Here is a 13,042-nt window from a genome sequence, read left to right as displayed (position 1 = left end):
ATGGTTCTGCACTCACAGTCTTGTCACCACCCAAAGGCCTTGTCTCATAATAGCATCATCTGAGGGACTAAATTTCAACATGAATTTGGGGAGGACACATGCAGATCATAACATAATATATTAGTATTAAATATAGTCAGTATTTTATCCAATAGATCCAAAACTTATTCCACCTAACTAAAATCCTGTACCCTTTGACTAGGATCTCCCTTTCCCCCTTCCCTAACCTGTCCCCAGCAGCCCCTGCCAATCAGCAGTCTACCCTGCTTCTTTGAACTTGACCCTTAGATTCCACATAAAAACAAATTTGTACAACATTTATCTTTCGGTGTTAGGCTGTTGTCACTTAGCACTTCAAGTTCATCCACATTGTTGCACATAACAGAATTCCCTTCTTTTTAAAGGCTGAGTAGTGCTCCATTGTGTGTGAATACCATATTTCCTTCTCCATTCATCCATTGATAGACACATAGGTTGATTCCTGATCTTGGCTATTGTAAATAATGCCTTAGTGAACATGGGCATGCAGAGGCTCTTCAACATACTGGTTTCATTTACTTTAGATACATACTCAGAAGTAGAATTAGTGAATCATATGGTTGTTCTACTTTTAACTTTTTGAACAACTTTCATACTTGGCTTACTAAATCTACATTCTCACTAGCAATATACAGGGATTCCTATTTCTGTTTTGCTTTGTCATAGAAGTCATCTAACAGGTATGAGGTAATATCTCATGGTATTTTTAACTTGCATTCCCCTGAGCCTCAGATTCTTCATGTTTTGCTCAAAGAGGTATGGGTTAAGATGGACACCAAGAATCCAGACAGAAGTGATCAGAGTCTACATGCTAAGATTAGTTAAGGGAGATGTTCTCATTTAAATATTGGTACTTGCTCATTCTGTAAAGGGAAAAATGTTAAGAAAATTGTATAATAATAATGTTTCTTTTATAATGCTTAAAATTCTATAATAATAATTATTGTAAACATATATTCTTTTCTTTGTAGGAAAAGCCATTGACAAAATCTCTACAGCGTGGAGAAGACCCCCAGTTTGACCAAGTAGGTGATATGTTTTTATTCTGTCAAAATGGTCCGAAGGCAAAGGCTAAATGCTCACTATTTTATTAAGGAATTTCCTCAAAGAGGACACAAGTGCTTTGTTTTAAGAACTTTGTCCTGCAGTGTGTGCACTTGGGTTTATACATATTCAGTAGATATCTCTTAATTTGAATTGGAAAGAACTGGAAAGTGTAGAAGTAATGCAAATAGGCCCTCAATTAATGGTTTCCTAACCCTTTGTGTACCAGAATTAAAGAAACTGAGAAGATAGCTTCAAGGAAATTCCATTTAAAAACTTGAGATTCTTCCAGATGAATGATACCATGTGATGAGCAGATCTTTGCACTAGAGCTTATTCATAATTTCAATCAATATTAAGTTTAATTCATCCTGTGAGAGAGAAATCTCCTCAACAATAATTATAAAAGTAGTGGACTTCTGTTCTAATAGAGAAAACAATACCTAAATGAAATAATTTAAGACAGAATAAATGCAAAGAGACTCCTTTGATTATAGGTCAAGACTAGTAGAAGGACACTCAACTCTCAACGGTGTAAAATAAACATAAGAAGTTAAGCTCTGAGAGATCCTGGTTCTGTAAGTTGAGGGAAGCTATAGGTTCACTTGAAATTAATAGATGTCAGGACATCAGAGGAAGCTGGAGAGGTGTTTGTGCTGTTTGCTAAACTTCTGCAGAATAACAGAGAGGACAGCATGTCTTCTTCAAAAACCTCAGTTGGTGCCATTGTCAGAGATATTGGATGCACTGTGGCCTCATCTACCACGGTGGGTTTTTTTTTTTTTTTTTAATTGACTAATGAAAATCACACAGAAAATACTCTTTCCATAGGGCTTTGAAACTGCCTTCACTGTGAAATCCAGAGGCAGTATCTCTGGCTATGCAAGTTCAGATTCATGTAATCCCAAAACATCACACTGTAGATACAAAATCCTTCATTTTGTTTGTTATGAGCGATTCATGAGGGAGAGCTCACACACTCATGCTCGGCGCCAGGCTCCCAGGCTGTGTGGCTCTGAACTTGAGTGGTTGCTCGCAGAGCAGGCTGTTTTCCAGAACAGTCTAGGCCTCATCTCTTGGTGTCAGGGTGCTGTCTTCCTTAATCATGTTGTCAGTTATTGTTGTCACCTGGTGGGTACTGGGATAGTCAGAGACCCTTGGAGAATATGTACATGATGTTTAGTGTCACCGTTTTGGAAGTGGGGCAGATTGTGACTCTGTTCTCAAGGGAAGTGGTTCTTCTAAATTTTAACATTGCACTTAATAGTTATACCAAATAATTTTTAATTCAGCTTTCTATTTCTCTATTTTAACACTGTGGAAAGAGCTTAAATCCCACCTTTGATACTTAATTAACTAGATTTCTCTTCACCTTGCTGCTCCAAGTGTTGTCCATATATACCTGCATTGTCAAGCTCACCTGGGTGTTGTTATAAATGCAGTTTCTTGGCTTTACCAGAGAACTGTCAAATCTGCAGCTTACAGGTTCCCCAGGTGGCCCATGTGTACCGTAAAGCTGGAGAAGTCCTGTTCTGTAACAGAGTCCTATGTATTAAAGGCACTTTATGTGTGAACCAATTATGAGATGGTCATTGAGAACTTTCCCTAAGTCACAGAGTATCACCCTCTGATCTTTAAATCACGGTTCACATATGAAGCATAAGAGAATACACTACAAAGTCTAACTCGTTTTAAAGAGCTAGCAAGACTCCCAGGCCACAGAGAAACTTGGCTGACGTTGATCCACCTGTGGATTCAGTGAAGAAAAAGTCAGCAAAGTAACTTTTGAAAGACCTGCTACAGTTTGTGTTTGTGCCCAAACTCAGGTGTTGCTAATGTGATAATTCTAAGAGGAGGAGCCTTTTTAGAGGTGATTAGGCCATAAGGGCTGCTTCCTGGTGACAGGGTGTAGGTGCCTTTATAAAAGAGTTTGACCAAGGGAGCTCACCCCCTTTTAGCCTTCTCCCCATCATTCGAGGTGCCATCTTGGAAGCAGAGACCCGATGATGAACCTGCTCTACTGTTGCTTTGACTGTGGGCTTCCTAGCCTCCAGAACTGTGAGAAAGAAATCTCTGTTCTTTATAAATTATCCAGCCCTGGGTATTTTGTTACAGCAGTACAAATGAATTAAGACAAAGCCATTTCAAGCAACAGATTATTATAAGACTCACAGTTCCACTGGCAAGGCTGTGGATGTATCAAGTCTCTTAGTTTTCTGGTTTAAACATTTACATAATTTCCCTTGCTTTGATTCCAAGCAGTAGGATTTTAATCTGGGTTCTCAAAGAGCTCTATGTATAGGAAGAGAGCATGCTAGAGAAGCTTGGGTTGCATAGATCCCATTGACTATAGTTTGAATTAGTAATAAATGGTAACATTCAGTACTTAGCAGAGGATAAGCACTATGCGAAGTACTTGCCTTAAACAGGGTACAACTGTACCCTGTTGAGAGAATATGCGTATCGTATCCTCCATTTAAATGTCCCTGTGGAATATTAGGGTGTAGAGGGCTGGGCTTTTAGCCTTTCATGGCCTCATCCTGCGGGTTCACCCCTCCATTTAACCAATCTGTGCTTCACTTTATTCTTACTCCCAATAGAAGCCAAGAAGAAAAGCCCCCACTCATCTGACTTCTGTCAATCCTTCCAATAACTCCAATGAAGAGAGAGTTTAAAAAGTATAACAATCTATACACTGTTACATTCAGTGGTGATGGCTCTCAGGAAAGTTGCTCCATAGTATGTGACTAAAACGTGAAGCAGCCAAGACTGGAATCCATGTGTTCTGAGTATAACAACACCAGTGCTTTTTATTCTATAGCCTGTTGCTTGCTAAAAGTCAGGGTTTTAAAAATTCAAAGGGGAGTTTTCAGTAAGCAAAGGACCTAAGGTCCTGGATCAGTTATTAGATTTGACTGCCAAAGACACAATAAGTGGCTTAAACAGGATAAAAATGCATTTCTCCCATGTTCAAAAAGTATGGAGGAAATCAGTCTGGGTGGGATTTATATATTCTTTTTTTCTTTTTTATATATTGCTTACATTCTCAAGATCATTATGGCTGCAAAAACTCAGCCTCTACATATGTATTCCATGCAGCAGGAAGGAAAAGTGGAAAAATAATTATATAAAAAATTAGAATTATATAAAAAACAAATTAGTTGTACCGGACATTTCTGCTTATATTCATTTGGTCAGATATTAACCACATGGTCACAATTAGCAGTAAGAAAGATTAAAACATTTTTACTTTCAGCAACCATGTATCTATTGAAAAATGGAGTATTTTATAACTAAGAAACGAGGGGAGGGAAGGGAACATGCTTTTGACCCATTCCTATGCAGTCCTGCTACAGGCATCAAAGTGTTGGTATTAAACCATCTTTGAATAACAGCTTGAAGGAAGCATGAAGCCCACCGAGAGGCCCCTAGTCTAGTGAAAGAGATAAATTAGTACTCTCCTTTTAAAACTGAAAATGGGACAAGGGTTGTCAACTTTCTACATTCCTATTCAGCACTGTATTCAAATTTCTATCCATTGGAATAAAGCAAGAAAAAGAAAAAAAAGAAATCTGTAATCAGATAAATGATGACCCCAGGCTAGGAAGACAGGAGTGTGGCTCGACCTCTGAGCAGGCTGGAGAGGCCCAGAGCTATGTGGACTGTGTCTCCCATTCCCTGCTAGTGAGAAAGTCCTACCAGGAACAGAATAAAAAATAAAGTCGGGAAGGCAATTCCCAGCGGAGTTTTAAAGATGAATAATGCTACTGATATTTTAAATAGCTAAGTTAACTGCAAAGACTTAGTAAGTAAAGAGAATGAACGATTGTCCAGATCCTGGAGGTCTTCAGTTTAGCAAACTGCATGTACACATACACACAGAGCTCTGTATGGGATGGGGAGACATAGAATATGTTCCCCAGAAACCCTGAGAAACGGGATCCACATTCCAGAAACTTCCAATCCAAAAGTGGCTCTAGCCTGGGCCCACGTGCATATGAAGTGCCACAATGGACCTTTTGGGTCTTCAGGGCCTGATGGTAGGAAAAAAATTTCTGAAAGGAAACAGTTTATCAAGCACCTAAAACAATAGGATTTTGCTTAGTATTGATGGCATATAACATGACAAATTTCAGACGAATGTTTTATGCAAAGACCTTGAACAGACAATGACATTCTAAGTTATCTTTGGGAACTGAAGGTGTGTATTATTCAGGCAGAAGGTATGAATTGTTAAATCTTCAAAAATAGGTGAACAAGGACTCTCACAAGGATATAAAATGAATACATGTTAAAGGTTTTATTTTGCTTATTATCAATGAGAGATGTTACAACCAGTTCAGGAGAAAATCCAAAAAGCAGACATGTTTATAAATCTGAGACAGTGAAGTCAGGGTGCAACACAGAAGCAAAATTGGCCTCTTCCCCATGGAGAGGGAAGTCAACTGAACCTTCTCTCAGCAATTTTTTTCATCTATAGATAAGAATTCTTTTGCATTACTAACTGTTATCTTCCATTTAAATATTTTTAAAATAGTTCAAAGGCATTGAAAGTTCTCTAGACTTAGAATTAGGTAACCCCTGGGGCCTGGGGCTATCGCTCAGTGGAAGAGCGCTTGCCTAGCACACGTGAGGCATTGGGTTCGATCCTCAGCACCACATTAAAAATAAATAAATAAACAAAATAAAGGCATTCTATCCATCAACAACTACAAAAAATTTTTTTAAAAAAAGGTAACCCCTGGAGAGAGATGCTGTAGGTTTTCATTGTAACAATTTCCCTTATGGTCTGGGAGAGTTTGGAAGAATTTCAGCCTGCAGAGGCAGGAAGGGATCACATTGTGGAAGACTTTAGTGCCCTGGGGCTGGGCTTCCTCCTCCACAAGCCACTGTCAAGGTGATCTAAGTGACAGTTTGATGTTAACCCAGAGGAGGCAGTGCTCAGGAAGAGAGCCCTGAGACTGGAGGCACTGGGGGAGCATGGCAGTAATAAACCTGAGGCTAAAAAGGCCTGAATTACAACAGGAAAGGAGACACGTAAGGAAGGATTATTATTAGCAAAAGTATAGGAGAATAATCAATATTGGTTGAGAGAAGGAAAAACATAAGGTACCTTTAATTTGAAACCATGATTTGGAGCAATTTCCATTAATTCAACAGTGAGGGCCTGAAACATGCTAGAATCTGTGCAAAGTACACGTATAAGTTTTAGAGTTCCTGTCCCGGAGGAATTCCCAGTCCCAAAGGAAAACAGTCTGCACAAAGAATTCTGCAGTGGAAAGGCCATACTAGAGGTACCCATCACATTCTCTAGGAACTCGGAGAAGGAAGCAGTTAACGAAGCCAGGAAGGGGGAGTGAGTGCGTCCCAGAAAGCAATCCAGGAGCAGCGGCGTCTGTTATACAGAAGACCAAAAAGGATTGCCATGAGTCTTACGGTTGAAAGAAAAGTTGAAGGTGAAAAGAACGAGTAATGGAGAGTGGCAGTGGACAAAGTTGGAAAGGTGGCCTGCAGCCCATGAGCATGGCTCGCAGGACCCATGCTGAGGAGTCTGGATTATTATTTATGAATCAGGAGTTTGCCGAGCAAGGAATGCTATACTTGCACAGAAGAAAAGAAGCTGTAAATCAGACTTACACACAATGAATTTTCATGGATGGTAGAATGTCTCAGAAGAACTAACAGGCTCATTTATTTAGGTGATCACTTAATAAACACCCAGAGATCAGAAAGAGAAGAATACATGAATGGAGAACATCCTAGGGGCGCATAAGGAGTTTAGGATTAGGAGGTGGGATCCACAAAAGAATGGCCAGAAAAAGGATGGCCGAACTGTGGAAAAAATCCGGGGAGACTTCCAGGGCCCATGGCAGATGGGACACTATGGAAGACACAGGCAAGATCCGAAGGAAAGCAGTTAGGAGTTTGTAGGAAGCGGCTTTGAGAAAGAACAGCTGCAGGGGCTGTTCCATGACATGTGGAATACGTTTTCATAGTTGACAGGTTCAAGTTAAAGACTTTAGGAGATTTACTCTCACACCTAAGTTATAGTGGCTGATTATGATTGGCAGTGCTTAAATTAAAAAGCAGTGTCTTAGAACAGAATCGCAGCACTAGTGATGAGCTTCTTCCTGTGATCTGTGGAGAGTGTCTGTCAATGACAGGCACGGTGAGCTTGCCATTTTACCTTCAAGTGGTTTTCTTGTTATTAAATTTTAATTATCCCTTTTAAAGATAAAAGTGGAGGCATTTGATTTCGGAATCTCCAATGAAACATCAGCTAACCTAGGAGGAGAGTGGACCTGGGGGGTGGTGATCAAACACAGCTCAAATATCACATTAACCTATTTTTAAAAGAGAAAAACAAAATCAACCTTCTTAAATAAATCTTACCCCAGCACATGTGTAACCTGGTAGAGAATGGATTCAAAACCATTAGTTATTAGATACATCTACACTCAGAGAAGAAAACTGGGGCTGTGAAAAAAATCACTGAATCTTTATTCTTGCACATGCCACACACACATGTGCTCTTGATTTTTCTCTGCCTTGGCTTTTAGACCATGGCTTATGTATTGTCTATTGATGACGTAAACATACTAGGAGGGAGCTACAGGTTGAATATCTCTTACTCAAAATGCTTGTGACTCAAATGTCTTGGACTTTGGATCTTTGCATAATACATAATGAGATGTCTTAGGATAGGACCCAAGTCTAAACATGAAATTCATTTCATATGCATCTTCTACACAAAGCCTCAATGTAAGTTTATGCATTTTACATAGTTATGTTCATGAAATGATGTTTCATATTGTGGAATTTTTTCACTTGAAGCATCATGTCAGCATGCAATATTTCAGATTGTGGGACATTTTAGACTTTGGACTTTTCAAATCGAGGGCGTTGGATTTGTAATACAAACAATGTACACAAAATAATGTTTTAGTTTTTGAAGTATTGTTCCAACTTTGCCTCTGATAATAATCTCATGTGATAAGTGGAAGTTATTTTGTCTTTGCAAAGTAAAGTGTAATTATTCCCTATAGGAGTTGTGCCAGACCAATCAGAATTAGCCTCCAGATCTCTATTGTCTCAGGTGAATTGTGTCACAGTGCTTTGGCAGTTGTATAAGGGAGTGCGCAGAAGATGAGAGGAAGTGCAGGGAGCTTCCTGGGACAGGTCAGCAGCATAGGATCCTGGAAAGAAGAGCCTTTCACAGAGAACCTGGTAAACAGTGTTGTTTGTACAGGAGACCTCGGGAAATGTCCACAAAAAACGGCCACTGGTTGGCCATTGGGTTTGTCTTTGCCACCTTTCAGATAAGTGTCAGCAGTGTGGTGAGGACAGAAAACACACTTCAGGGAGCAAGGAGAGAGCTGACAGTGAGGCAGGAAGAGGAGGTGTCACCCGTGCACGTGTGACTGAGAAGCCATCTGGAACAAGAACAGATACTTGAGAATTAGTTGACCCAGGACAGCAGAGTAGTGAGGGCTGCACACACTTTATGGAACCCATTTACACTGAGTGAAATACAAAATAACACTGCGCCAATGGTTGGGTCCCTTTTTCACTCAAGACTTTTTCAGGGTGGTTGACGTTCCTGAGAGTCTGATGTGTGGGTGAGTTGGCAGTAGAACTAGTTTTTATCTAAATGATTGATCTGGTTCCAGGATAGTCACTGGTTTCTGTCCTCAGTGTCATTTCCTGTTGGCTTAAGAGTGAACTGTCGCCTGCAGTACTGCTAGCTGCCTCGATCTCATGAGTCTAGTGAGGGAAAGAGTAAGGGACAAGCGCTGCTCAGTGACCTATTGCAAGCATTTGGAAGGTGCCAGGCAGTAGACAATGTGCTTACATCTACTGGAGACAGACAGGCATGGGAACACAAACTAAGCCACACAGCTTCTAAAGGAGGCCCTGAGAGTTTGTGCTTGGATGAGGGGCACGTGTGACTCTGCCCTACTCCACCCGCCCAATAAAACAAGAAAGCAGTGTTTATGTTGGGTATGGTGGTGTAAATCCGTAATCCCAACAACTCAGAAGGCTGGGGGGCGGGAAGTTCAAAGCCAGCCTCAGCAGCTTAAGCTGTAAGCAACCTAGTGAAACCTTATCTCCAAAATAAAAAAAATAAATAAAAGCTGGGCACGGTGGCATACTTCTATAATCCCAGTGGCTTGGGAGGCTGAGACAGGAGGATCACAAGTTCAAAGACTGTATGATGAGGCACTAAGCGACTCCATGAGACCCTGTCTCTAAATAAAATACAAAATAAGGCTGAGGATGTGGCTCAATGGCCAAGTGCCCCTAAGTTCAATCCTTGGTACCACCCAAAATAAAAACAAACAAACACAACAACAACAAAAAAAAAAAAAAAAACAGGGCTGGGCATATTGCCCAGTGGTTAAGCACCCTTGGGTTCAATCCCTAGTACAAAAAAAAAAAAAAAAAATTTATCCAACTCTGAATAAAATGCTGTTGTCATCTCCTGTCATTTGTTTAGCCTATGATCCCATCAAAGTCACTTGTTGTCTGTGCTTCAGTTTCAATATTTGGAAATGGAAAAACAAAACAGACATTTTGGAAGGTCTATTATGTGCTCCACATTTTACACATCTCATTTTGTTCTCATAAAAATCCAGTGAGATAAGTATTCTTCGCCTAGTTTTACAGCTGAGAGAGGCAATGTACCATGCCCATGCAGTTTATAAGGAGCAGAGCTGTAACTTGAACTCAGGATCTTCTGATCTCTCCAGTGCCCTCGTGAAATTATGAGAACATGGCAAGTGAATCAGTCATCACCTACTGTGTCCTGAGAACATCAAGTTTGCAGCTATTTCTACTATTTCAATTCAGTGTGACTTACATTCTTTATTGGTATCATCTCTATAAATTCCAAATTAGTTACTCAAGCTCTCCAAGTAGCTAAGTAGCTTCTATTGGGTTTTCTTCTAAATGTTACATGTTGTGTACTTTTATGACACCTTAGTTTCTTAATGTGTACAAAATGCCATCTATTAACAGAAAGCATAATAAAATATATCCATAGTAGAACTAAAACAGCTGTTCATCATCTTGGACAGTAATAATTTTCCTGAAGAAGAAGTGGACGAATAATGTTGGAACATTGATTCTAATGCTACAATTCACTGAAAATGTATTTGAAATCTGTAATTGAAAAATATAGGCAGTTAAGAGTCAAAACAAACTGAATTGGGTATATACATATTAGTGTTTTCAGCTTTTCCTTTTTCGGCTTTTTTAAAAATAACATTGAATAATAATTAATTAAATAATAAATTGAAACAATGTATTTCATAAAATGAACCAAGATATGAAAATCCAAAAATGAAGATCTCTTTCTAATTTGCAGGGAAAAAAATATATTTAGTGTATAGGTTTGGGGGTTTTTTACAGTTTTAAGGTTTTATAATAAATTGTTCTTAAGTCTGGTACCTTTTATCATTCACAAACACTATAATAATAGTATAATATGTGAGTGAGTAAAAATAGTTATTTGTATCATATCAGTATTTTGTGGTCTTACACAGTAGGTACTCTGACCCACAAGGTTGCCTGGCTCCCTGAACTTATTTGAGAAATTAGCCATCAGTGGAATTACTTTAAAACTATTCATTAAATGCACCACTCTTGACAAGTCAGCCTTATTACTGTAAAACATGAAATGACTCCACTGAGTAATTATTCAAATATTTATGTGTGAAGTTTCCCTCTTTGCATTTAGCAAGTATAATAAAATGCTTATGAAAAATCAGTGTCTTTGCTACAGTATAATGGAGAGTCTCTTTTAGCTTATTTATACATAAAAAGCCAAAGTAAACATCAGAACATTTACAAAGTACATTTAGTATTCCCTTCTGTCCCCCCTAAAAAGAAAACACCAGTATGAAATCGTTCTGTGATTCTGTGCACTTCATCTCCTCCTGCTGCCCAGTACGTAGCTCATCGATGGTGGAAGAATATGATCATTTAAATGCAACAAGAGCATCTTTGTAGTGGGCCTGCCCTCTTTCAGCAGCAGCACAGAGCTAGAATTCATCCCTCCATTGGCTCTATTTCTCGTAAATGAAGGAGCTGAGTAACCAAGAAGCCGGCTAGACCTTCCTCCCTTCCTGAGCTTTGAGGGCCAGGTCTTTGCAGATTCCACCCTTCCTTCCTGAAAGCCTGGCCTCCAAAGGGTAGTAACAGAGAGATGGAAAAAACACACACATCCACCCAGCGCTGACCTTTCATCTCTCCTGAGATGGTCTCAGTGTGTTTGCCTTGGAAAGTATGCCCTGCAGATCTACTACCAAGACGGTCTTTATGGCGACTTTTTAATGGATTGAAAAAAGTTCTGTTTTAAATTGTTAGAATTGAACCTTGAAGAATGCTTTGGACATTCTGCACAGAGAGTGAGGGTAACGCCTAAGTGAAGTAGTTGAATCCACCCACAGATATTTAGGAATCAGAAGTTTGTCTCCTTTCTAGGTCTGTAGCAAAAAATGGGACAAAAAAAAATTAAAAGTAGTGTTCACTTTTAAATTTTTATTTTAGAATGAATAGGTTGCCATTTACAGAAAAGTTGCAAAGATAATATAGAAAGTGGCCAGCTTCCCCTATTGTTAACATCTTATATTACTATGGTACATTTGTCACAATAAGAAACTAGTGTCAATTCATTATTGTTACCTAAGTTCTATACTTTGTATTTCATTTGTTTTTCCCTGATGTCTTATTTTCTGTTCCAGGATGCCATCCAAAATAGTATGTTACATGTAGTCATCATGTCTCCATAGTCTTCCACTTAGAATCTATTTTCCCTTACAATGGATTTTATTGGGATTTTTTTACATATGGAGTAAATAAGACTTTTCTGAAGGTGTGATACTGGGATACTATTTCACAAAGCCACATCCCAACCCTTTTTATATTTTGAGACAGGGTCTTGCTAAGTTGCCTAGGGCCTTGCTAAATTGCTAAAGCTGGCCTCAAATTTGCAATCCTCCTGCCTCAACCCAAATTGCTGGGATTACAAGCATGTACCACCACACCTGGCTAAGATTATTAAACCATAGCTGGGGACTGTGAATTCTGATTCCTTTTACATCTGTGGAAGAAACTTCCTTTTATCTCTCAGTTCAAAACATTTTATTTATTTGTGGTGGTGGAAGTCAAACCCAGGGCCTCATGCATGCTAGGTAGGCGCTCTACCACTGAGCTACAGCCCCCAATCTCAATTGAAAACATTTAGAGGATGATGACTTGGGGGGGAAAAGCCCAGGAAAGTGCTGGAGTATCATTAGAACTAATGAACTACTCCTTTGACACATCGTGATATGCTTTCTTCCAAATAATTACTGCTATTTTATCTATGACAGAAAAAGATTTTGTGGCTATGGATATAATAGCCTCAGGATGAGGGGAAAGGGGGCTTTTTTTTGATGATTAGATCAATGTCAATTTCAAAAAAACTAATGATGATTTGGTTCATAGTGCAGGCTGAATGCAGTTGCCTGTTTGTTTCTAACCTCTACTAACCCATAAGTAAAGATCAGGTACAATTCTCTACATGTATCCACAACCATTGTTATAACAGAAAACACACAATAGGCTCTCAAGAAATAGAATCTGAGGAAGAAGGCCATAATTATTTTGTTCAGTCTTCAGGGCTTCTTTGAAAGGTGGCAGTGGAAAATCTCTTGACACGAAGCACTCTGGTCCCTTCCCTGGTTTCCTGCTTTATAGAAGGAAGTAAGCCCAGCCCGGTTAGCTTCTCTGTGCCTTAAAGCTCGGGCAGAGATCCCCACATGCCTGGAGAATTCCAGCACATGTGTGTTTGTTCTCCCACACATCACTGCTAGATAAAACCTCCCTGTCCCTTTTTTATGGGTTTATTTCCCCATTCAAAAATCTGTAGGGACTTCCTGTTTTCTAGAGAGAAAAGCTTTTCAACATTGCATCT

General features: G+C 39.3%; 1 protein-coding gene across 8 annotated transcripts in view; it reads left to right on the top strand.

Moving 5' to 3' along the window:
• Fry (FRY microtubule binding protein) overlaps window positions 1-13,042 on the top strand; it is a 402,948-nt gene that overhangs the window by 231,645 nt on the left and 158,261 nt on the right. For all 8 annotated transcript variants that reach the window (XM_071611568.1, XM_071611569.1, XM_071611564.1 and 5 more), the window contains one exon: window positions 1,011-1,064. In XM_071611568.1, coding sequence (XP_071467669.1) covers window positions 1,011-1,064 — 54 coding nt within the window. The remainder of the gene's footprint in view (window positions 1-1,010; window positions 1,065-13,042) is intronic.

This window comes from Marmota flaviventris, chromosome 4 (genome assembly GCF_047511675.1).
Source record: "Marmota flaviventris isolate mMarFla1 chromosome 4, mMarFla1.hap1, whole genome shotgun sequence".
Lineage (NCBI taxonomy): Eukaryota > Metazoa > Chordata > Mammalia > Rodentia > Sciuridae > Marmota > Marmota flaviventris.
The sequence above is the reverse complement of the archived record's forward strand: the minus strand, read 5'-3'. Positions and strand labels throughout refer to the sequence as shown.